Below are 27,197 nucleotides of genomic sequence, written 5' to 3'. Positions count from 1 at the left end.
TTGGCCTTTTCTGATTATTTTTTATCACGTTTCCCATCCTCGAACAAATTTAAATATTAGTCAAAGACAACACTAGTAAACACAAAATGCAAATTTTAAATGAAGGCTTTTATTATTGAGAGGGGGAAAAAATCCAAACTTACATGGCCCTGTGTGAAAAACATTTTGATGATCCCCAATACTCTCTGGTCTGACGAGACAAAAGTTTAACTTTTTGGAAGATGTGTGTCCCATTACATCTGGTGTAAAAGTAACACCGCATTTCAGGAAGAGAACATCATACCAACAGTAAAATATGGTGGTGGTAGTGTCATGGTCTGGGGCTGTTTTGCAGCTTCAGGACCTGGAAGACTTGTTGTGATAAATGGAACCATGAATACTGCTGTCTACCAAAACATCCTGAAGCATGTTCTGTTTTGAGACCTCAAGCTGAAATAAATTTGGGTTCTGCAGCAGGACAAAGATCCAAAACATACCAGCAAGTCCACCTCTGAATGGCCTGAAAAAAGTCCCACTAAGCCTGATAACTGGTTGGGCCACCCTCAGCAGCAACAACTGAAATCAAACATTTTCTATAACTGGCAAAGACTCTTTCACATCTTTGTGGAGATGCAGTACTTGGGCCTATTGTTCCAGAATTGTTTTAATTTAGCAACAAAGGAGGGTTTTCAAGCAAAAACGGCCTTTTTGATGCCACAGCGTTGAAATTGGATTTCAGTACAGACATTGACTAGGCCTCACCAAAACCTTCATTGTCCTGCTGCAAACCCAAGCTTGATGTCACAAACTGATGGCTGAACATTTTCCTTTTTTTCTGGTAAAGACCAGGAGTAATTCTTCCATCAATCGCAGCAATGCGTCCAGGTCCTGAAGGAGAAAACAGCCCCTAACCATCACACTACCACCATGTTTGACTGTTGGTATGATGTTCTTTTCCTGAAATGCTGATTTACATCAGATATGACGAGATGCACACACACTAATAAGTTAAACTTTTGTGTCGGCAGTCCATATTCTCCCAAAAGTCTTGGAAATTATTCAGATGTTTTTTTGTTTTGTTTTAAACAAAGGTAAGATAATGCTTCATTTTCTTTTTGGTGAGCAGTGGTTTCACCTTGGAACTCTGCCGTGGATGCCATTTTTGCCCAGTCTCTTCTTCAGTGTTGCGTCATGAATAGAATTTACACGATCAGGATTTTTGGGGCTGATCACCGAACAGCAAGTTTAAAAAAACGATAATCGATCACCGATCCAATCACAAGATGGAACAATGTGTCCATTTACATGACTTGTTCATTTATTCTATATACTTGTGTACTGTATAACTTGTTCTTTTATTGTATGTACTTTGTGTACTGTATACTGAGTAATGTATCCATCCATCCATCCATTTTCTGTACCGCTTATCCTCACTAGGGTCACGGGTGTGCTGGAGCCCATTCCAGCTCAAAATTATTCTCGTAGCATTTTAGACAAGTTAAAACCTCAATGACTCTAGGGGGGGTTCAAGGATTAGCCACTGACATAAGTTTCAGTCAAATCAACATTACAACATGATATATATAAATAATGGGAGCCAACTTACTGTGATTAAATTACTTTATTTTGCAATTACTTTAATAAATACTGTTAATGACATGCTTACTCTAACTTTCTCACTGTATATGGACATGTATTGTCCAGAGTTTGCGTCCGTTTGGCTTTTCCTCCCCCTGCCCCACGCTGCGCTGCTTGAACGTGGTATGCTCCTCCTCGTGTACATTCTTCAGGTGCCCGATCAAATTTGTTGTGTTTAAGCATTTAGGTGACATTCGCCACGACGTACTTCAGTTGTGCACAGACTACCAATAACTTACATATTGTTTGTCTGAGACACCGCAAAATACTCCTACACCGACGTGTTTTTTTCACCGACAAGTTTGAAAAAAACTTTTCTAGCCGTGAGATAGTTACAGTACTACGCCACAAGACACGTGAGAGAAGGCTAAAATAAACTAGCTTTTGGATTCATACGTGACGGCGATGTCTTGTGCGGAGCTGATCGATGACGTCATTGATCGGATCGGCAAATTATGACGTGAAAGTCGATATAATAATAATATAATAATTATCGGCCGATACCAATCACACTGATCAGATCGGCGTAAAGTCTTGTCATGAGCACTGACCTTAACTGAGCCAAGGGAGGCCTGCAGGTCTTTAGATGTTGTTGAGGGTTCCCTTGTGACCGCCTGGATGGGTTATCACTGTGCTCTTGGGGTAATTTTTGTAGGCTGGCCACTCCTGGGAAGGTTTACCACTGATCAGCACTGTTCCATGTTTTGTTGTATTTGTGAATAACGACTCTCACCGTGGTTCGCTGGATACCTAAAGCTTTAAAATGGCTTTGTAACCTTTTCCAGACTGATAAATGTCAATTACTTTATTTCTCATCTGTTCTTGAATTTCTTTGGATCACAGAAGCTTTTTGAGATCTTTTGTCTGACTTCATTTTGTCAGACAAGTTCAATTTAAAGTGGGTGTGATCAGTGAAAATGAACTCAACTTTCCAAAAAATGTGATTCGCCACAGTTAACTCATGATTTAACAAGGGAGGCAATTACTTTCTCACACAGGGTCAGGTAATTCCGAATAGTTTTCCCCCGCTTAATAAATAAAATAATGTTATGTTTACTTGGGTTATCTTTGTCTGATATTTACATTTGTTTGATTATCTTAAACACTAAAGTGGGTAAACTATGCAAAAAAAAAAAAAAAAAAAAAAAGGGCACAAATACTTTATCCTGCACTGTAATACATGGTATTTGGGCACTTGGAACTGCAGTATCCAGCTATAAAAGTATTAAGTAAAATAAGAGTGCACTGCTCGGCTGCAACCAGCAGAGGCTGTTGGTTAGTCTCGACAAGATTAAGATCAGAGAACATGACAGCTATTCCATTTTTTTCATATCATTAATGTATAACTGTTACAACATTTGCAAAAACACACTTTCCTTAGTACTTGGAAATTTAAAGAACATAAACTAGCATTTAAAAAATAGTCGTCAAAATCCCATGTCTACTTGAAAGAGTGTCTTATGAGCTTTATTACGTTTTGTTTAAACATGATACTGTGTGGTCAGTGGAACACAGGCTCACCAACCACAATAGGATTAGTATTTGGAGACATACCCACGACCACAGCGCGATGTTTCCTCACTTCATCCAAAAGTATGTGGACCTCACTGAAAGTGAAACGGGCTTTCCTTTTTTTAAAGCGTATAACACTGTCTTGGTTGAAGAGTAATGTTGAAGACATCCTCCACAAAACAGCGTCAGTGGTTCCTCTGCTGCTTTCTATTCACCTCTCAGCTCCCAACTTCCAGATGAGTCTGTCAAAAGGTTGATAATTACACTGAAATTGTTATATTGTAACTAACAGTAAAATAACTGAACCTTGGCTTTAAAATTGTTACATTGTTGTATATATATTTCTATATTCTATATAGATATATATATTCGCATGAACAGCACCGCTACACAATATATTTTAAAATACACTGGTTTCAAATGACGATATGCATTTTTCTGACAAAATTCCATTGCTAAACATTTGGAAACGTCGGCATTATTTCAGCTCGGCTAGTTTTCTAGCAGCGATAGCTAATGCTAACTTGGACTCAGGTTTGCACTGCGTTAATTTATCCTGACCTCGTGGACACATGTCAATTGCTAATGTACATAGCCATTTTATAGACGGCGCCCACATATTTACCTATACTTATTGGTGATTCGGTAGACGTTTTTTTTTGCCTGTATCAGCTTTGTGGCATCACTGATACTCAAGCTCAGCTATGCTTTCTTTGAAGCAAGACAGCGACGGCTAATGCTGGTACTAGGCTAATAAAGCGCAGTTTTCGCTCATGTCGTCTAGTGTACGGTCGGTCAACATCCAAACATGCAACCAGACAATATTGAACTTACCTGAACGTTCAAAAAATTATATTTGCTCTTGAAGTGTATATATATTAACGTGCTTATCAACAAGCTAGCTATTGTAAAGCTAGCGGGAATACTCCCATCCAGACTATGTCCGGTGACTTGGCCAGGAAAGGTCGTCTAACTAAGAGAGCGATTCTGGTTTATTGCTCAAATATTTTTACGCTATTACGACCCTCATCGCCCTTGTTATATACGAAATAGTATAGATTATGATTTTGTATATGCTATCAATTAAGTTTTTGTCTTGTATTGATATTTTCCAGATTGTAAAATGTGCTCTTATTTTGAAGGGCAATCACTTCCGAGAGCGAGAGAGAGAGAGAGAGAGAGAGAGAGCGAGGGGAGGGGAGCGAGGGAGGGAGAAAAATAGTTTAGGTTGTCTGTTGTGACACCATTTTGATTTGAATTTAATTGCAAAATCTGTGGCATAACCCAAACCAACTTAACTCAGCGTTGGCTATTACTTCGACTTAAATACATAACTCTTCACCTACAAATATTTTCGGGAATAAAATGCCTGTGATAATGATAAAGGCATGTCTCATTCCTTTCCACACCAGCCAAAGTGTTTAATTCATTGAAACACATTGAACATACGGTACTTCCTTTATTTCAAATACAGCACACGCGTCTATCAATTGCCGTTAAGGATATGGCTATTTCTGACCATTTTTGTGTATTCATTGAATTACAGATTCTTCCAAAGGTTCAGACAACCTTTATGTCTATTAAGAAAAGGTATATAAATGAGAGTACTGCCACTAAATTTATGGAGACCATTGCTTGTCACAAACAAATGCAGCCCTATGGGGGGCACAAGCCAGTGCAAACTGTAGGCCGGGCCCAGGCCGGGTTGCGTCAGAAGGGCATCGGCTTAAAACTTTGTCAAACAAATATGAGCGTTCATCCAAAGAATTCCATACCGGATCGGTCGTGGCCCGGGTTAACAACGTCCGCCACCGGCGCAGTCAACCTGCGGCGCGCCGGTGGAAATTCAGCTACTGTGGGTCGAAGATGAAGGAGAGGTGGAAAGCGGGTTCTTAAGCAGAAAGAGAAGAGGAAAGCACAGACCCTAGAATTGAATGTGGGGACTTTGAATGTTGGGACTATGACAGGAAAATCTCAGGAGTTGGTTGACAGGATGATTAGGAGAAAGGTTGATATACTGTGTGTCCAGGAGACCAGGTGGAAAGGCAGTAAGGCTAGAAGTTTAGAGGCAGGGTTTAAATTATTTTACCATGGTGTAGATGGGAAGAGAAATGGAGTCGGGGTTATTTTAAAAGAAGAGTTGGCTAAGAATGTCTTGGAGGTGAAAAGAGTCTCAGATGGAGTGCTGAGGCTGAAACTTGAAATTGAGGGTGTTATGAATAATGAGATTAGTGGCTATGCCCCACAGGTAGGATGTGACCGAGAGGTGAAAGAGAAATTCTGGAAGGAGCTAGACGAAGTACTTCTGAGCATCCCAGACAGAGAGAGAGAGTCATGATTGGTGCAGATTGTAATGGACATGTTGGTGAAGGAAATAGGGGTGATGAAGAAGTGATGGGTAAGGACAGCATCCAGGAAAGAAACTTCGAGGGACAGATGGTGGTAGACAGGAACATAGGGTGACCTACAAGAGCGGAGGAAGAAGCACGCAGGTGGATTACATTTTGTGCAGTCGATGTAATCTAAAGGAGGTTACCGACTGTAAGGTAGTGGTACGGGAGGGTGTGGCTCGACAGCATAGGATGGTGATGTGTAAGATGACTTTGGTGGTCGGGAGGAAGATTAGGAAGACAAAGGCAGAGCAGAGAACCATGTGGTGGAAGCTGAGACAGGACTAGTGTTGTGCAGCTTTTCGGGAAGAGGTGAGACAGGCTCTCGGTGGACAGGAGCAGCTTCCAGAAGACTGGACCACTGCAGCCAAGATGATCAGAGAGGCAGGCAGGAGAGTACTTGGTGTGTCTTCTGGCAGGAAAGGAGAGGAGACTTGGTGGTGGAACCTCACAGTACAGGAAATCACATAAAGAAAAAGGTTAGCCAAGAAGTGGGACACTGAGAGGACCGAGGAGAAGCGGAAGGAATACATTGAGATGCGACATAGGGCAAAGGTAGCGGTGGCAAAGGTCAAACAAGAGGCATATGATGACATGTATGCCAGGTTGGACACTAAATAAGGAGAAAAGGATCGCTACATGTTACCCAGACAGAGGGATAGAGATGGGAAGGATGTGCAGCAGGTTAGGGTGATTAAGGATAGAGATGGAAATATGTTGACTGGTGCCAGTAGTGTGCTCGCGAGATGGAAAGAATACTTAGTTGATGAATGAGGAAAATGAGATAGAAGAGGCAAGTGTGGTGGACCAGGAAGTGGCAATGATTAGTAAGGGGGAAGTTAGAAATGCATTCAAGAGGATGAAAAATGGAAAGGCAGTTGGTCCTGTGGCGGTATGGAAGCATCTAGGAGAGGTGGCTGTGGAGTTTTTGACCAGCTTGTTCAATAGAATTCCAGCATGTGAGAAGATGCCTGAGGAATGGAGGAAAAGTGTGCTGGTGCCCATTTTTAAGAACAAGTGTGATGTGCAGAGCTGTGGGAACTATAGAGGAATAAAGTTGATCAGCCACACAATGAAGTTATGGGAAAGAGTACTGGAGGCTAGACTCGGGACAGGAGTATTTGCGAGCAACAGTATGGTTTCATGCCTAGAAAGAGTACCACAGATGCATTATTTGCCTTGAGGATGTTGATGGAAAACTACAGAAAAGGTCAGAATGAGCTACATTGTGTCTATGTAGATCTAAAGAAAGCCTATGACAGAGTACCCAGAGAGGAACTGTGGTACTGCATGCGGAGGTCTGGAGTAGCAGAGAAATATGTTGGAATAACACAGGACATGTACGAGGGCAGCAGAACAGTGGTGAGGTGTGCTGTAGGTGTGACAGACAAATTTAAGGTGGAGGTGGGACTGCATCGGGGATCAGCCCTGAGCCTCTTCCTGTTTGCAGTGGTGATGGACAGGCTAACAGATGAGGTTAGACTGGAATCCCCGTGGAGCATGATGTTTGCAGATGACATTGTGATCTGCAGTGAAAGCAGGGAGCAGGTGGAGGAACAGTTAGAAATGTGGAGGCATGCACTGGAAAGCATAGGAATGAAGATTAGCTGAAGTAAAACAATATATGTGCATGAATGAGAGGGGTGGTGGGGGAAGAGTGAGGCTACAAGTGAAGAAACGGGTCCAAGCAGGTTGCAACAGGTGGAGGAAGGTGTCAGCTGTGTTATGTGACAGAAGAGCCTCTGCTTGGATGAAGGGCAAAGTTAATAAAACAGTGGTGAGGCCAGCCATGATGTACGGATTAGAGACAGTGGCACTGAAGAGACAACAGGAAGCAGAGCTGGAGGTCGCGGAAATGAAGATGTTGAGGTTCGCTCTCGGAGTGACCAGGTTGGATAAAATTAGAAATGAGCTCATCAGAGGGAGAGCCAAGGTTCGATGTTTTGGAGACATAGTTAGAGAGAGCAGACTTCAATGGTTTGGACACGTCCAGAGGAGCAATAGTGAGTATATTGGTAGAAGGATGATGATGATAGAGCTGCCAGGCAAGAGAGCTAGAGGAAGACCAAAGGGAAGGTTGATGGAAGACATGAGGGCAGGTGGTGTTCGAGAGGAGAATGCAGGAGATAGGCTTACAAGGAAAAGGATGACGCGCTGTGGCGACCCCTAAAGGCACAAGCCAAAAGGAAAAGAAGAAGATTGCTTGTCACAAACTGGGAATGCTGAGACAGTTGTTGAACGTTTGGATAATTTCACCTGGAAAATCTCAAACGTCATGAATGCTGTCGCTCCTATTAAAACTAAGACAAACTTGAGGCGACCAAGAACACCATGGAGGAGCACAATGATGGTAAAGACCTCTAAATCAAAGTGTCGGAAAGCAGAACGTAAGTGGCGAAAAGCTGAACTCAAAATTGACTATGACCTCTAAAGACAAAGTATTTGTAATTTTAACCAAGAGTTAGTCAGTGCTAGACAGCAAAACGTTTCTGAACTCATCAGTAAGAATTTCAATAATACTCGCACTGTTTGCTGTGGTTGACAAGCTCACCCCCCCCCCCACAAAATTATAAAATGATACTACATCTGAAGCCACCCAGGAAAAACTCGATTACCATGTCAGAATTTGATACAGTTGACCAAAAACTGGAGAGAAAACGGTTCAGCAGCTTGAAACCGTCAACGAGCTGTCTTGACTCAATATTATCTGACTTTTTCAAAGCTATTGCGAAGTCTGTGCTACCTGATTTGGAGCAAATAATCAATTGCTCACTTCAGTCAGGCGAGTTTCCTAAAGCTCTTAAAGTAGCTGCCATTAAGCCTCTACTAAAAAATAGAACGTCGACACTTCCATGTTAGCAAGCTATAGACCCATCTCAAATCTCCCTTCATAGCCAAGATTGTTGAGAAAGTTATTTTTCATCAACTCAGCAATTTCTTGAACTTAAATTGACAAATGTCAATCAGGGTTCGGAACTTATCACAGTACAGAATCTGCTCTTATCAAAGTGCTAAATGATACAAGGTTGAATACTGACTCAGGAAAGGTGCCAATTCTGGTCTTGTTGGACCTCAGTGCGGCTTTTGATACAGTAGATCATAATATACTACTGAACATGTTGGAAACGTGGGTAGGGCTAAATGGAACAGTCCTTAAATGGTTCATGTTCTACCTGGACATACCTTGTAACCATTGGAAGTGTTGGACATACCTTGTAACCATTGGAAGTGTTCAATCTCATCGAATGGCAATGACCTATGAGGTCCCTCAAGGGCCAGTTCTAGGACCACTCCTGTTCACCCTGTATATGCTACCCTTTGGTCATATTCTTCAAAACTTTAATTTTGACTATCATAGCTATGCAGATGACACAGTTATATCTAGCAGTGTCTCCAGATGACTACAGTTCGATTGAGGTGTTGTGTCACCGTCTAAAACAAATATCTGGATGAGCTAAAATTTTCTTCAATTAAACCACAACAAAACAGATCATTGTTTTTGACAATAAAGAAAAGAGGATTGCTGTTAGTAAATACCTGGAGTCACTCTCTTTAAAAACCAAAGACGAAGTCAGAAACCTTGGTGTTCTGATAGATTCCGACTAGACTTTACGCCGATCTGATCGGTGTGATTCGTATCGGCCGATAATTAGCATTTTATGCTGATCGGCTTTCATGGCATAATTAGCCGATCCGATCAATGACGTCATCGATCGGCTCCGCACAAGACATTTAACTCCGCGTCGCCGTTGCGTATAAATCCAAAAGCTAGTTTATTTTCAGCCTTGTCACGTGTCTTGTGGCGTAGTATTGTAACTATCTGACGGCCAGGAAAGCTTTTTTCAATCTTGTCGGTGAAAAAAAAACGTCGGTGTGGGACTATTTTGCGGTGTCTCAGACAAACAACAAGTCATTTGCAGTCTGTGCACAACTGAAGTACGTCATGGGGAACGTCATCTAAATGCTTAAACAACAAATTTGATCGGGGACCTGAAGAATGTACATGAGGAGGAGCATGCCGCGTTCAAGCTGCGCAGCGTGGGGGGTGTGTGAGGAAAAGCCAAACGGACGCAAACTCTGGACAATACCCGTCCATATAGCCGGGACTGTGAGAAAGTTAGAGTAAGCATGTCATTAACAGCATTTATTAAAGTAATAAACAGTATTTATTAAAGCAATAAAGTAATTTAATTACAGCAAGTTAGCACCCATTATTTCTGTCACGTTGTAATGTTGATCTGACCTAAACTTATGTCACTCGCCAATCCTTGAATGCCCCCTAGAGGTCATTGATATTTTAGCTTTTGTCTAAAATACTAGAGAATAATTTTGAGCTGAGATGGGCTCCAGCACGCCCGTGACCCTAGTGAGGATAAGCGGTACAGAAAATGGATGGATACAGTACTCAGTATACAGTACACAAGTATATACAATAAATGAACAAGTCATCTAAATGGACACATTGCTCCATCTTGTGATCGGATCGGTGATGGGTTATCGTTTTTTTTAAACTTGCTGATCGGTTATCGGCCCCAAAAGTCCTGATCGTGTAAAGCCTAATTCCGACCTGACTTTCAACAGTTATAGCAAATCAATTACTAAAACTGCCTTCTACCATCTGGAGAACATATCCAGAGTGAAGGCTTGCATGTGTCAAGCAGACCAGGAGAGGCTCATCCATGCTTTTATCTCAAGTAGACCTGACTATTGTAATGGTCTTCTGACTGGACTCCCTAAAAAGAGCATTAAAAAGCTGCAGCTCATTCAGAATGCTGCAGTGCGGATTCTGACCAGAACAAAGATGTCAGAGCATATTACTCCAATTCTAAAGTCTTTACACTGGCTTCCAGTCGGCTTTAGAATATATTTTAAAGTTCTGCTACTGGTCTATAAATCACTAAACTGTTTAGGTCCTGAATACATGAATGAAATGGTAATGGCATATAAACCCAGTAGGGCTCTGAGATCGACAGACTCAGGTCAAATAGTGGAGCAGCATTTAGCTATTATGCTGCACACAAATGGAATAAGCTGATGATAGCTGGGATAGGCTCCAGCACTCCCGCGACCTTTGCGAGGATAAGCGGCTTAGAAAATGGATGGATGCATACTATTTCATTGAGCAGTTAAAGTGGTTGTAACGACAATGACAAAAACTTTGAAAAAGGCACCTCCAATTATTGGCTGCATGCATTAGTAGCATACACATTTGCTATACTGTTTATTAAGTCACATTATGCTGGTGCAGGCGTATCCACAGAAAGCAAAGTGCGAACAAATAGTAAATGTAAAAAGACAGCAAGGTAGGCACATGGCGCAAACAAAAACCAAACAAAATGACAAAATCAGCCTGTCCAAATGTGACAGTCTTTTTCTGTTATATAAAACATGCTATAATCACTGGACACACTTAGATTTCCTTTGTTTAATATGTGATTGATATTTGATTACTTATTTTTATTTCAGCCAGCATTTGCAAGCTATCCTGACAACACTATTTGATGTAATGCAAAACTAAAATGTGATTTAAAAAATTACACTTTTATAGCAATCAAACACCTGTTATTTAGTGTAAGAGGTTTAACTTCTGAAGTTGAGCCTCGGATATAAGTGACTTTTACAATTTTAACTGAAAAAAGTTTTTGTTGAGTGAAATGTATGTGATTCAACCTATTTCACAATTTATATAAACGTTTTATGTGTATGATTTGGAACCACCTCGTCACATTGCATTTGGATTTGAGTGCAGGTGAAAAGCAAATGTCAAACAGCAAACCTGATGACTTAAACTCAGCATCCATTCAGTCAGACTGGCTAACGGTTTTCTCTTCAGAACATTGTCAGTGAATATTTGTGCTTCCCTGGGTTTATAAAGCATAATTTCTGCCTTACAACAAATATGGCACGGTCAACAATCCTATAACGGGCTCCTGATTAGGCATTGCTTTGAAAATAACATTTGCAGACTGAATGGGTTGAATAAAATCGGAAGTTGTTTGAAGGTGGAGAAAAATATGTTTAGAATATCAAAACAAAGTGAGTCTAAGTAGTAATATCCTTCTGGGCTCAAGAATACATGGTCAACTGAAGCCACTGAAAAGACAAGCACACAGAAGATAACAGTGAAAACAGGTTAAAAAAAATTATTTCAAATAAATCTGAGTTTGGGCTACACTGTTCTAACGTCAAACAAAAAGTGAGATCTAATTACCTCCTGAACATTGACTTTAATAGTCCCATTGTTGTCCTTATCCAGCGTTTTAAAGGCACCTGGAACAAGAGCAGTCATGTCAATTTCAGTGTCAGAGTGCCTTAACATCCATAATGTAACACACACAGTTGAGTAGGCCCTTTTATTACTTACGGCACATGGCATCCAGCCTTACGAGACAGCCAATGTAGTTGTCAAAATCCATGTTACCACTCTCATCGCTATATCTGCGAATTATCATCTGGAACAGCTGCTCACTGAGAGGAAAGCCTGCAGAAGACCATTCAACAGCCCTTATTAAATTGTCATTGTACCAGAGATACAAGAGTAATGCAGGTAGAATGAAACATTATTCCATGGAATTGAATCAAAAGACATGCTTGATTTTCCAATCTTAAAACAAAACAAAAAAAATACTATGCAGTAGCATTAATTTCACAAGATCGAAAATGTAGTTAATCTCTTGCTCGCTTCCAAAGTACTACACAGCCATTTGGATTACATTTACCCAGATTTGCTAATTTTACAAACATTCATTTAATCTCAGCTCATTGACGCAGGCTGAACATGTTCAACAAAAGATAATGTACTGTACTCAGTAAATAGCATGGAAAGATATGACTTTTTTTTTTTTAAATTAGTCTTTCACCTTGTTTTGGAAATGAACATATACAGTGAATCTTGAAAGTATTCAAAGTGCTTCACTTTTTCCGCATTTTGTTATGTTACAGCCATATTCCAAAATGGAATATATACATTTTTTCCCGCAAAATTATAATATGACGATACTCCCAGTTCCTGCTCCTGGAAAAGATCGCCAAAGCATGATGCTTCCACCACCAGACTTCATTGTAGGGATGGCATTGGCCATGTAATGAGCAGTCCCTGTTTCCCTCCAAACATAACATCTGGAATTTCTGTCAAAAACTTCAACCTTTTTTGTCATCAGACCAAATAATTTTGTCTCTCATTGTCTGGGAGTCCTTCAGGTTCCTTTGGGTAAACTCCCAGCAGCCTGCCATGTGCCTTTTATAAGGGGTGGCTTCTGTCTGGGCCACTCTATCATAAAGGCCTGATTGGTAGATTGCTGCAGAGATGGTTGTCCTTCTGGAAGGTTCTCCTCTTTCCAATGCCTGAGCTCTTGAGAGTGACCATTGGATTTTTCGTGACCTCCCTGACGAAGGTCCTTCTCCCTCGATCGCTCAGTTTAAATGGGTGGCCAGTTTGAGAAAGAGTCCTGGTGGTTCTGTACTTCTTCCATTCACTGATGATGGAGGCCATTGTGCTCAGTGCAAAGCAGTGGAATCTTTTCTGTCCCACAAGACAAGCTTTCGCAGAGGTCGATAGACAATTCCTTTGACATCATGCTTAGTCTGTGCTCTGACAACTATGGGACCTTATATAGAAAGGTGTGTGACTTTCCAAATCGTGTCCAATCAACTTAATTTACCACAGGTGCACTCCAATTATGCTGTAGAAATACCTCAAGGATGATCAACAAAAACAAGATGCATCTGATCTCGATTTTATTCACTGCAAAGGCTGTGAATACTTATGTACGTGATTTCTTATTTTTTGGTGATAAATTCGCAAAAAAATTAATTTTGGCTATAAAAAATGTGACATGATTCAGGCACGATGTTAGTATGTGGTGATAACATCATTTGCTTTCTCCACATGTACGGCAATTGGGGTTGGGCATCGTTTGAATTTGAGCGATTCTGATCCCGATTCCTTATTTCAATTCCGGTTCCAAACGATTTTCAATTCCAATTCTTTTAGGGGGCTGGGTCAAAAACGTTTGCATGGTTTTAAATAAAGGGGGTCCAAATTATTAACATCTATTTTCCTAGCAGCCCGCAGCATAGACTAAAATGAATATTTGACTCAGGGTTCTTTATAACCAGTATCAATATCAAACCTATGAACTAAAAGGCAATGTGTGTGGAACTAACCCAATTGACTTAATATTTATAAATTAATGTTTCAGCTGAAAGGTAAATATAGCATTGTTAAAATCGTTATTTTGGACTGTTTTATCATGTCAAATGGTTTATATGTGCAAGTTTAACTTGAGTTCCTGTTTTAAGATTGTAGCCTTTCAGTATTCAGACCCTTTGCTCAGTATTTAGTAGAAGCACCCTTTTGAGCCAATATAGCCATGAGTCTTTTTGGGAATGATGCAACAGGTTTTTCACACCAGGATTTGGGGATCCTCTCCACTTCTGTCAGGTTGGATGGTGAACGTTGGTGGACAGCCATTTTCAGGTCTTTCCAGAGATGCTTAATTGGGTTTAAGTCAGGGCTCTGGCTGGGCCATTCAAGAACAGTCACAGAGTTGTTCTGAAGCCACTCCTTTGTTATTTTAGCTGTGTGCTTAGGGTCATTGTCTTGTTGGATGGTGAAGCTTCAGCCCAGTCTGAGGTCCTGAGCACACTGGATAAGATTTTCGTCTAGGATATCCCTGTACTTGGCCGCATTCATCTTTCCTTCGATTGCAACCAGTCGTCTAGTGCCTGCAGCTGAAAAATACCCCCACAGCATGATGCTGTCACCACCAAGCTTCACTGGTGGGACTGTATTGTACAGGTGATGAGAAGTGTTTTCTCCACACATACCGCTTAGATAGAATTAAGGCCAAAACATTTTGGTCTCATCAGACCAGAGAATCTTATTTCTCACCATCTTGGAGTCCTTCAGGTGTTTTTTAACAAACTCCATGCAGGCTTTCATGTGTCTTGCACTGAGGAGAGGCTTCTGTTGGGTCACTCTGTCATAAAGCCACAACTGGTGGAGGGCTGCAGTGATGGTTGACTTTCTAGAACTTTCTCCCATCTCCTGCATCTCTGGAGCTCAGCCACAGTGATCTTTGGGTTCTTATTTACCTCTCTCACCAAGGCTCTTCTCCCGCGATTGCTCAGTTTGGCCATACGGCCAGCTCTAGGAAGGGTTCTGCTCGTCCCAAACGTCTTCCATTTAAGGATTATGGAAGCCACTGTGCTCTTAGGAACCTTACGTGCAGCAGATTTTTTTTTGTAACCTTGGCCAGATCAATTCAGGCAGTTTCTTTGACCTCATGATTCTCATTTGCACTGACATGCACTGTGAGCTGTGAGGTCTTATATGTGTGGCTTTCCTAATCAAGTCCAATCAGTATAATCAAACACAGCTGGAGTCCAATAAAGGTGTAGAACCATCTCAAGGATGATCAGAAGAAATGGACAGAAATTGAGTTAAATATAGTAGTGTCACAGCAAAGGGTCTGAATACTTATGACTGTGTGATATTTCAGTGTTTCTTATTTAATAAATCAGCAAAAATTTCAAGTTTTGTTTTTATCTGTCAATGTAGGGTGCTGTGTGTACATTGAAGGGAAAAAAATACTTAAATGATTTTAGCAAATGGGTGTAATATAACAAAGAGTGAATAATTTAAGGGGGTCTGAATACTTTCCGTACCTACTATGTATGTGTAAAGTATTGGACCGGCCAGGTCAATTTCTTTGTTTTTGGTGTATAAAGACATTTGTGCTTTACATCAAAACATGAATATGAGGCAAAATTTCAAAATTCCAGCTTTTATTTCATGGTATTTACATCTGGATGTGTTAAACAACTCAGGACAGAGCACCTTTTGTTTGAAGCCACCTACTTTTCAAGTGAGCAAAAGTATTGGAACAGACATTATTAAATTAATGTGAATAACATTTAATGTCATATCCCTTACTTGCAATACCTGAGGGAAGGAGCCGGCGCTATCGATCAATGCAAACTAGAACTAGTAGATATTCCAACAGGTTCTTCCCTCTTTCAATCAACTTCTTAAACAGCTAACCTACAATTCCATTGCAACATGCTGCCAATTTTTTTTTGTCCGAGTTTGCTGTCACATTTCTGTCGGGCCAATTATATATTACTCGTGCACTCACTGTAGTAGTCTCGCCATGCTGCACTATTTGCATATCTGTTGTTGACCAATACTGGCCAGTCATGCCAGAGTAGCATCTGCTCCATTTGCACACTGATTGAGGAGTATCTGCAACATTTGCAACATTGTCCCAGATTATCGCACTACTCACTTGACGTCTCAGCGCCCTTTGCACAATGGTCATTGCACCGGACTATTGGTATATTAGTCATTCGAACTGCTCTAAGTGCTAGAGGACTCTGCATCTTTTTGCACAATTGTCAAAAAATAAAAAAATGTACTGACATTACCAGATAAGTAGCAACCCTTTATTGCTCAGTGACTGTTTTTGTCAATGTCTTTATGTCTCAAGTCAATTGTCTGTTGTCGTACTAGAGCGGCTCCAATTACCGGAGACAAATTCCTTGTTTTTTGCACATACTTGGCAAATAAAGATGATTCTGATTCTGATCAAGCCTACGACCCATTGACTTTTAACAGACTGTTGGATTATTCACTTGTAATGCTTTTCCAGGCCTTTACTGCAACCTCTTTCAGTTCTGTTTGTTTGTTTCTGTGGTTTCTCCCTCCAGTCTGCTCTTCAGGAGGTAAAATGCAAGCTCTATTGGGTTAAGGTCCGTTGATTGATTTGGCCAGTCTAAGACCTTCCACTTCTTAACCCTAATGAACTCCTTTGTTGTGTTGGCAGTGTGTTTTGGGTCATTATTGCATGATGAAGCTTCTCCCAATTACTTTGGATACATTTTTCTGTAAACTGACAAGACAAAATGTTTTTTGTACACATCAGAATTCATTCTGCTGCTACCATCATGAGTTACATCATCAATACAGACTAGTGAGCCCGTTCCAGAAGCAGCCAGGCAAGCCCAAGCCATGACATTACCGCCACCATGCTTCACAGATGAGCTTGTGTGTTTTGGATCATAAGCAGATCCTTTCTTTCTCCATACTTTGGCCTTTCCATCACTTTGGTAGAGGTTAATCTTGGTGTCATCAGTCTATAAAACTTCAGTCCAAAACTTTTGTGGCTCATCTCTGTACTTTGCAAAATCTAAATCTGGCCTTTCGGATTCTTTTTCCTGACGAATGGTTTGTATCTTGTGGTATGACATATTTTTTCTCTCAAAGTCTTCTTCAAACATTGGATTGTGATACCTTCACCCCTGCCCTGTGGAGGTTGGCAGTGATGTCACTGACTGTTGTCTTTGGGTGTTTTTTCACAGCTCTTCACAATGTTTCTGTCATCAACTTCTGTTGATACCCTTGACCGACCTGTACAATGTCTGTGGCTCAGGACACAAGTAGTTTTTTTTTTTTTCCCAGGACATTCTAAATTGTTGTATTGGCCATGCCCAACGTTTGTGCAATAGCTCTGATCGATTTTCCGTCTTCTCTCAGCTTCAAAATGGTTTGCTTTTCTCCAATAGACACCTCTCTGGTCTTCATGTTTGCTTAACAGCAAATGCAGTTTTCACAGGTGAAAAGCTAGAATTCTGAACGTTTGTCTCATATTCATCTTTTGATCTGAACCCCAAATGTCTTCAGTATACAACAAAAACAAAGGAATTGACCTTGCTGGTCTAGTACTTTCGGAGGGGACTGTCTTTATAAATGATGCTATTTATCTAAATTTTGGTCTTTCTGTTGCAGTGGCTGTGAGAAATGTGACCACCTCACAAGTCAGTGACATGACATCACTGCACGAGGGGCCTTGGGGCCTACGAAATGAACGTAGATGCTTGAGACTGACTGTGATCTCATTGTTACTGATGTACGTAAGTGATATGTGAATTGACTTGTATTGACTTCAAATATTTATCATGATAAAATTGATTGCAAATTGATTTAACGTTGCCAATAATTTCAATATACACAATTGAAACACCACTGATGGCTTTTTGCTATGATGAGAAACACATTCTAATTTCTAAGTTCTAATTTATACATTACTTCCACGTTTTTTAATGAAAGATGATAGACGTAAATGTAGCTGTAGCTGTAATTTCCTTAGATAAAACATTATGGGTCCATACAAATATAAATACTGTTTTAAAAGTAGTAAATAATGACAGAGAAAAGACAAAAAGTAGAAAATATGTGAACTGGTTTAAGATACATTGATTAAAGTGGCATCAAGATTATTTTCAATGACATTTAAACAACAACATGGCAGACAACAACACCAAAACTCACCAGCAGCTCTGAAAGCATTGGGCAGCTCATCTGCCCCAATAACACCAGAACCATCTGAATCGTAGGACTTGTACACTCCCTAAACAACAACAATGTAAGCATTTCAAAAATGCATTCAAGTTTAGAAGGAAGTGGAATTTGAGCCTATTCAGGTATGGAATCCTATCTTTTCAAGCTTAAATCTGAGAAGTCTTGTAGTCATAATGCGCTGAAATATGTGAATGTTTGTCAACACCCAAAATCCTCAGAGAGAATAAAGTGGTTGCTGCTTTTTAGGAAAGTGAATCCCTTTTCTTCATTGTATGCAATTTTGTACAACAGACAGCCACCCTCCACAGCACCCCCCCCCCCCCCCCTCCCAAAGAAAACCTTTATTTCCCTGATACAAGTAAGTTACAACAAGAGAACAGTGGTTGCTTCAATATGGCATAGGCAATAGATGTTATGCTCCTGATAATGTGATTCTCCAACATTGTTATTATGTTTTGAAGGACATGCGTCTTTTCCGTGCCATCATTTGCAGTGCGCCACCAACTGGTCCAGCGCGGGAAATAAATAGGGCATTCACTAAATATAAAAAAATAAGATACTTACAAATACAGCAAGATGTTAGAGGAGGTGAATGGCTTTATCAGCATTGTGTCATCACCTCAAGTAGTGGCTTGGGTGAAAATGACTTTCTTTTTTAACAAAAAAAGTTGTAGATTATAGCTTTAAATATCTTACTTCACCCCATTGAAATTCCGAAAATACTTGTACTGTTTTGCCATTGTTGCACAGTACTAACAACAGGGTTATTTTCTCTGACTCACTGGTGACGGTTAACACTGACCACAGGAATGCAAGACCACAGAAAGGAAACACCCATGTAGAACAAATGCATCAAGTCCCCAATACTTGCCTGCCATTTCTTTACATTATTCCAGAGGTATTTGAATTCATGGAAGCCAAGTTTTCCAGTGCTGTCACTCTGGAAAAGCATTAAGGATGAACATGTTCCCTGTCATATTTACCTAAGGTGTGTATCAGTCCACCTTCCTCACCATACACACCCATTCACATCACACTTAATTTTACATGTTTACCTTTCAAAAGCTAATGTGAAAGTCTGACTGGACACACTGCACGATTTCATTTCTTTAAGTCGACACTAATGTGATGAACATGAAGTCGACTTGTCACTGATAGTTTTTCAGTAAAATACTGTATAATTGTCAGCCTCACAGTTCTGAGGACCCAGGTTCAAATTGGGCCTCGCCTGTGTGGAGTTTGCATGTTCTCCCCGTCCTTGCGTGGGTTTTCTTCGGGTACTCCGGTTTCCTCCCATATCCCAAAAACATGCATGATCAGTTAACTGAAGACTATAAATTGCCATTAGGTGTGAATATTGTTTATAGGTGCCCTGCGATTGGCTGTCCGTAGGTGTGAATGTGAGTGCGAATGGTTGTTTGTTTCTATGTCCCCTGCGATTGGCTGGCGACCGGTTCAGGGTGTACCCCGCCTCTCGCCCAGAGTCAGCTGGGATGGGCTCCAGCATGGACAGAATTGGACCCTTGTGAGGTTAAGCGGTACAGAAAATGGATGGATGGAATACTATAATTTCTTTTCAATAATCTACTGTATATCGCCGACAATGGACAGGTCCTACACCTAATATACGCAGAATGTACATGTTAGAACACATGAGCATCTACGTGGGCTGTTGCATGATGGTATTTCCAGCCCGAGAAAATATCTTCGTGTGCTCGGTGTGCTTGCCACTGGGGCAGCCAGAAAACGTTAGCACAACCCATCACAGTTTGTAGCCATAATACACGAGCACAAGCAAAAATATTGTTTGTTTAGTGATCAGTACAAGTTTGTTTATCCCTGCCAAACTTGCTAATTGTGCTTGTTTGGAATTACAAGCTTCAGTAACATGTTTCTCATTTTGCCAACTGTGCAACATATCAAGATAAAGCCCTCTAAAGACAGAAAGGATACATCCATGACTGCCACCATGCTTCTGCAAGACTCAATCGTGAAACCATCTGTCTTCAGATCTCCATCTGAAACAGACAAACACAAAGGTATTTTCTTCTGCAATACAGTCCAATGCAATGCAGTACAGTCCAATGCAATGCAGTACAGTACCAGTGCTATGTTATACAAAGATATTAAGGTCTGACTCAGATCAGACTCCAAAGAGACCACAAACGGCAGCAGACATATGTAATACGTGTAAAAGAATACTGTATGACAAAATTACTTACGTTTTGCAATGATTTTGTTTAGGATGTTCATGAGTTCACTGGGGCTCACTTCCATGTCCTGTAAAAATTAAAGAGTGGCTCCTTAAAAGTGCAGCTATGCAATGTAATGTTTGATGTTAAGCGGTTAAAAACAATGAACGGAATTGGGATTGGAGTGCACAGTCACAAAGATTTTGGCGATTTTGGCTTCCACAATTAAATGAGCCTGATCGTTGGAGACTTTTTACATTTAAAATGGGGACACTCCTGCATATGAAAAGTGCTGAATTTGCAGCACTAATAATCATGATTACAATATGGATCAAAATAATCACGATTATTTTGGGTTTAATCGCAAAGCCCTACCGTAGAGGGATTATAATGAGTGTAATAAATAGCATTTAAAATTAAAACAGATTTGTTAAGTCCTGCACTATTGAGCATAAATAGGACAAAAATAAAAACTAAATAAAGCGACTTTCAGCTTTTCCTTGCCAGGTGTCTCCACCACAGCAAGTCAATCGCATGACTTGTTTGTCTGACGTAACACAACCATTTTTATCCCAGGCTTTAATAAACCCTTGTCCCAATTAAAGTCACAAGTTCATTTTTAACTACACGTGCATATTTGCCTTTTAAATTACTGAACAAACAATACATGATATGATACATAAATAGGCATTGCTTCACAAAAAGTCTCACTCTCTTACTGCACATGGATTGGAGGCGGTCTCCGCTGTGCGATTTTTTTTTCACGTCAAACAACTCACAGTACTTCCGGTTGTACGGTGCTTGGGTCAAAACAAAAGCATGAATTTCAAAATAATAGTCTATATGTATAAATGTACAAAAACATGCCTGGCGGGCAGAACAATGCCGCGGCCCAGATTGGACTGCTGACAGGCTGGTTCTGGCCAGCTAGCCATACGTTTGACACCACACCCCCTGCCCTGTGAATGTTTACGTTATTTTCAATAAAAATTTGATCAATATTGTAATCACAATTATTATTCACGATTATTCCTCAGGTTAGGGTTTTTTTTTTTTATTGCACTACTTTTTGACAATATGTAACAGTTTTCACTTCAAAATTCATCTTTAAATAAGAATAAATGATGGATCATAATTTTTTAAAAATTAATGTACCCAAAAAAAATCCACTTTAGCTAGGGCTAACTGAATAAATATGTTATTACAAAGTGCATTCACGAATTGCAACTTAATGGAAGCAAATACAGTTTATGCAAATAAGGCAATAACAGGCTGCAAGCACTAACTTTTCATTTGAAAATCCCCGTCAACAATATAGTGAATTGTCAAGGACGGTACGTCTCCGTTCTTCTGCTTGACCATTGGTCAGCCTTGCACGGTCACAAACTCCACAAAGAACTCGACAGTTGTGATTTCCCTCTCTATTTACTACCGGGATTTTTCATTGCAGTCAGGCCAGCCGAAAAGTGAGGGAAAGGCAGCCGCTACAACGATTGCAAATAGTGTCTCACCGTGACATGCTACCTCTCCGCCAACGTGCTGAGAGGTCCCACTTCGAAGTAAAAGCTTCATATATAATTGGACATCAATGCCATTTTAGGCTTTAATTTTGAAGTTGGCACCGGAGCGCAGTGCCGGAGCTTAATGAAGCCTTGAGCATGCGTTCGCCCCCTGGTGGCTGGCTAACTAGGTTGCGGGCACTGCTACAGATCAAGTCTTTGGTGGGAGTAAACCGTGAATCAAGAAAAGAGGCGCTTGCAAATAATGGAATGAGAACGACCCACAGGGTCAGAAGATAGAGAAGCCACATATGTGCTAAACACAAAACCAGTTGGGGCTACAAATCATAAAGATACCACCGTTTCCGCATAATGTTTGCTCTTTCTGTAACACCCCAATATGCCTCAAGATAGCACCAAAGCCCTGGCTAATCGGAAAGCAGTAATTGGTGTCAAGGGAATATTGTTGAAGTCATAGATCTCTAATGAGAGCCTAAGATCTTTGTATGTCAGGGAGGAGCTACGGTTAGCCTTCGTTGTTAGTAGAAACTAAGGAGGGTCCTCGCTGCATTAAAAAAAAAACAAATTTAATAAGAAAATCAAATCCTCTGTAAGCTATTTATTTTTAAGGGTATTGTTATAACATGACAAAGTGTTTTGATGTGATTAACAGTTGAAACAATTAATATAGGCAATTATATAGATAGATTGGTTGGGTGGTATACTCACATCTCCAGCAAGTTGCTGGAAGACTCTGCGGAACTGTTTCTCTTCATCACTCTCATGCTGTTCTGCATATGCAAGAGGTCTGCGAGGCTCAGGCTGCGAGAACATTAAAAACATTGTCAATGGTCGGAGTTAATGGTGCAGTAATGCACACATTGGGTTAAATAGGAATGCATGTCACTCACGGGTTCAGAGGGAATGAATTGGGCTGGGTCAATATTACTGCAAAAGCACAATTAAATTGAGAAGTTTAGACAACAAACTGCATGTTTTGCATTTGGATGATTGTTTGTGCAGTTTCTCACCCGATGACATTAATTAGGCCACCAATAAACTTTCTGGCAAACGACATCTTTAGTCAGCTGTGAATATGAAATGAAACAAATTATTCGAAAATAAACACTGGCGCAAGAGACGAGAGAGAGAGATACACATAGATGGATGGATGGATGGATGGATGGATGGATGAATGGATGGATGGATACACACGCACACACACACACACACACACACACGGACGGCACGGTGAGCACGTCGAGACTGCACAGAACGCTTCTGTTTCCGGTCCGAGCGGGCTGGCCAAAGGCGGCAGAGCTCAAAGAACAAAATAATTTCATAAACTAATTCAGTTCATTACATTTACTGAAAAGGTTTGTTCTTTTGAACGAAACGTTCGCGAACGAAACAACACTATTAGGAGTCCTACTTAAAATACGGGTTTATCGCAACAGTTAACTCTCACGCACCAAGTTCGCTCTGATACAGATACAGTCGTAGGTTGCTGCTCGACACAGGCAGAACTACTTTTACAGAGGTAAAAGTCTACTCTCATTGAGGAGCTACGGAAAGCAGTCTGGTTTGGCTGCCGAGAACAACTCCGACTCCCACTCCTCCATCGCGCCACGAACGGCAAAGGAGGAAGCAGAAGCGAGGCAATCGTGTGTATCTGTGTGTATGTATGTATGTGTATATATATATATATATATTAGGCTTAACACGATCAGGATTTTTGGGGCCGATCAGCGAGTTTAAAAAAACGATAACCGATCCGATCACAAGATGGATATACTTGTCTACATAATTGCTCCAAAAATTATATTTATAATAAATAATGTATCTTTGTTCCTCTATTTATGCCAGTGAGGCATAGTGACAGACAGAACAAATGAATCGTCTTCTATTAAATGGCAGGAAGAAAATATAGTAGTTATTGTATGCACTTTTTGTGACATTTTTGTTTATTGGTGTGCCGTGAGATTTTTCAATTGTAAAATATGTTCCTTGGCTCCATGAATGTGGGAAATCACTGCTCTAGTCAAGTCGTGTATTGTAATCAGCCAGGTCAAACCAACATTTCAACATGACAGAAATAATGGGTGCTAACTTACTGTAATTAAACTACTTTATTTTAATTAAATTACTTCGCCCACACCGAAACTTCAGAGCATGATTTGACAGAACGGCGGCATGTTTATGTCCAACCGTTCGCGGTACCACTAGCTTGCTAGGCTACATAACGTTTTTGTTGCCTGCTTGCTAGCCGTATCGTATTAAAAGTATGTGAACATACCTCAAGCAAGCCTTAAACGAACGTCCTCTGCTGAGCACCGGTGACCACCAACACACGTTTTTTCCCCATTTTGTTCTTACAAACACACGGCGCGATCCATTATAGTTGTCGTCGCCATGGTAACGAGTGTATCCGGTCGCGTTTGCATTGACACGAAGCCCAATGATTGTAGGATGCGGTGGTATCGGAATACAAGATTTTATTGCAGTAGTCTGACATAGTGCCATCGTGAAAGAGCAAATTTGTCTTGTTGTCTGATCCGGGCATTACGTGTTGTCTGTTCTACACTGCCGAAAAGTTTATTTTTTTCTTTAAATAACTTTATTGCCCATCAAATGTTTACAGTACTACGCCAAAAGACACGCGACAAGTCTAAAAAATAATAGGTTATGGATTCAAATATATTGTGCACGATGGCAACGTGGTTGGAAATCACTGCTCTAGTCAGATCGTGTATTCTAATCAGTCAGGTCAAACCAACATTACATGACTGAAATAATAGGTGCTAATTTCCATCCATCCATTTTCTGAACCGCTTCTCCTCACTAGAGTCGCAGGCGTGCTGGAGTCTATCCCAGCTATCATCGGGCAGGAGGCGGGGTATACCCTGAACTGGTTGCCAGCCAATCGCAGGGCACATACAAACAACCAACCATTCACACTCACAGTCACACCAACGGGCAATTTAGAGTCTCCAATTAATGCATGTTTTTTGCTCGCATTTGAGTTGACAAGATAAAGCCCAATGATTGCAAAAAAATGGGGTGCTGTGGTATCGGAATACAAGACTTTGTTGCAATAGTCTTGACACTGCAATCGTGAAAGAGCAAATTTGTCTTGTAGGCTGATCTGGGCATTACGTGTAGTCTGTCTCTGACGTGTTGTCAGTCCCACACCACCGACATCCTTTTTTTTTTTTTTTTTTTTTTTTTAAATAACTTCATTGGCCCTCAGATATTTACAGTACTACGTCAAAAGACACGCGACAAGGCTAAAATAAACTAGATAATAAACTTTTCAACAGGGTAAATTAAGTGCAACCAACCACATTTCCAAAGTAATCTCCCCACCATCTATAACGCAATGTAACATCACGGTTTACGTTTAGACTTGAGTGACACGCCCCCCAAATGTTTCCTAGCAGCCGCACCCCAAGTGCAAAAAAAAACAAAAAACTCACCAACAAATACAAAGTTTGTTTTGCTGTATCTTCGTTTGTGATCTCCAATAGGCTTTTAGTTTAAGCCTTGTAACAGTGAGCAAATTGTCACAGGCCGGTAATTGGGAAGAAATACTGTCAGTCTTCATAGATGATTCGGTATCATTTGTTCCGTGACTCACGCTTGAAAACTTAAGTGTAACGTTTTGTTATTGGAATCAATCCAGGGGGTGGTGGAGACAAAAGTTATTTTCGTGGCTGAAATTAATTTTAAAACATAAACTTAAAGCAGTGTTGATTTTGGAGGCCTGCAACAGCAACGTTGAGCTTGCTAATACAGTATCGGCTAACACGAAGCTAGCTAGCTAACTAACTAACTAACGACGAGGGTCGCAACCTTGTCTGTCGAATTGGACCAACCTTTTATTTGAGACAATAGTTATCTAACCCTACATTGGTCGTCAGGTATAAAACAAAACAAAACAAGGATTTACCGTAATAGGCGACAGCGTCACGGAACCAGTTTAGCTGGGCAGTCGGCCGAGGTTTGGTAAGTCTCGAAGTAGTTGTAGTCCGTCAACACAAACACACCCTGAACGCTGCTAGCAGCACAAGAGTACGTACAAGTTGCAGAAATGCTTCTGCCAGAACCCCCGAAGCGCTCCTCTCATTTGCGTGCTTACTGTTACATTGCTGCCATCTACTGGACAGAGAACCAAACTACAAGCGTGCCCCCCAAAAAAATGCTGTCAATAATTCAAATGATATTTTGCTCCAGTTATTTTCAGGAACAGTGGCTATAAAACATAATTTTGTTTACATGCCGGATGCATAACAGCTATATTTGGATTGCATTGTATTTTATTTGGAACATTTTTATTGCAGTTTTCTGATAATGTTCATAATACTCTGTGTGATAGTTTTCCACTGACGTCATGCACCTCTCGTCGCCATGTTGGAGGTCAACGCAATATTTTAGTTTTATTTTTTCAACTCTTAATCGAACTAATTAAGTTATAAACAAACACACACAAAAAAAACAGACAACATAGTCATTAATTGTGTTGGAAATATATACCTTGCAAATGTACATGTTGGTTACAATTACAAATTATTCTAATTGAAAATGTCAAGGTGGTGTTTTTAGTAACTATTTCAATTACTTTCTTTTTTTACTTACTTTAATGATAAGTTTTTTTGTGTTTTGTTTTTCCCTTTTTTTATATATAGTCACATAAAAGTACACAATAAAGACCTCCAATTTGAGACCAAATTCAATTGGGTATAAAGTTCCAAAATTCAGTTGTATCCAATTAGTCGTAAATGTATTATTTCAGATTGGTAAAAATGAGGGCGGCATGGTTAGCACATCTGCCTCACAGTTCAAATCTGGCCTGGCCTGTGCGGACTTTGCATGTGTGTTTTCTCCGGCTACTCCGCTTTCCTCGGAGGCTTATTTCTCCACCAAAAGATTCAGGAAAAAAAAAAGAAAAAAAAGGGCCACCATTTTCTTTCCATTTTTCTGTGCCGTATTTTGGGCACGGGAATTTAGCGGAGGTCCACCAAAATTATATTTTCCTCATTGTTTCGCACAGGGTAATACTTTTCTTTTTAGATTACGTTGTCGGGACAAACCTCGTTTTTTGACATTTTCAATTCGTTTGAGATTTCCTCTGGTTCTGCAAATCACACGTTCATGGGATTTGGTGACGATCGAAAACTATATGGTGGTGATTCACTATTCTTCATCTGACGATCCGCTTGCTCTCCAGTTTGAGCCGCAAAATGAGATGGCCCGATTAGGACGCCGCCATCGAAAAATCGGAAAATGGCCTGTTTAAACATCACCTTTCTGTCTCAATCAATAAGAAACATTTGGGCATTTTTCTATTCACACATTTCCTAATGATTTACTGTACATTGATTTATGGGGCAAGAAAATTTGGGTGGATTTGTGACATAAAAAGTGGCCTAAAATCGTTAATCCTTATCCGATTCTTACAAACTCGGGCTCATTTTATTCGAGTATCAGTCCTCTATCCAAAGATCTATTTTGATATGCAGGTATTTTGAAAATATTAGTAACATACCTACTCATTGCATCACGTCTTTGTCACTGAATCCAGTTTATCTATTCTCTGTCCACTTTTTAGCACTCATTTTAGCACATC

The 27,197-nt window shown here is 40.4% G+C and overlaps 2 protein-coding genes across 2 annotated transcripts in view; both read right to left on the bottom strand.

The window, feature by feature from the left end:
- zgc:153990 (uncharacterized protein LOC768125 homolog) overlaps window positions 1-10,594 on the bottom strand; it is a 17,412-nt gene extending 6,818 nt beyond the window's left edge. Inside the window, exons 1-2 of the mRNA XM_061703440.1 lie at window positions 3,964-10,594; window positions 3,172-3,371 (exon numbers count right to left, since the gene is read on the bottom strand). Of these exons, the coding sequence (XP_061559424.1) occupies window positions 3,172-3,298 (127 nt within the window). The 5' untranslated portion in view covers window positions 3,299-3,371; window positions 3,964-10,594. The remainder of the gene's footprint in view (window positions 1-3,171; window positions 3,372-3,963) is intronic.
- A 102-nt stretch (window positions 10,595-10,696) lies between these two features.
- On the bottom strand, window positions 10,697-25,673 carry capns1a (calpain, small subunit 1 a). The gene is made up of 11 exons (XM_061703441.1): window positions 25,521-25,673; window positions 22,603-22,659; window positions 22,483-22,519; window positions 22,301-22,393; window positions 20,103-20,160; window positions 19,834-19,898; window positions 18,748-18,820; window positions 17,851-17,925; window positions 11,884-12,000; window positions 11,731-11,789; window positions 10,697-11,612 (listed from the first exon to the last, which is right to left on the bottom strand). Exons 2-11 carry the CDS (start codon window positions 22,647-22,649, stop codon window positions 11,586-11,588), a joined length of 651 nt encoding a protein of 216 aa, XP_061559425.1. The 5' UTR covers window positions 22,650-22,659; window positions 25,521-25,673; the 3' UTR covers window positions 10,697-11,585.
- Between the last annotated feature and the right edge of the window lie 1,524 nt (window positions 25,674-27,197).

The sequence above is a fragment of the Phycodurus eques genome, chromosome 17 (genome assembly GCF_024500275.1).
Source record: "Phycodurus eques isolate BA_2022a chromosome 17, UOR_Pequ_1.1, whole genome shotgun sequence".
In the NCBI taxonomy this organism is placed as follows: Eukaryota; Metazoa; Chordata; class Actinopteri; order Syngnathiformes; family Syngnathidae; genus Phycodurus; species Phycodurus eques.
This window is presented reverse-complemented; position numbering and strand designations above follow the sequence as displayed.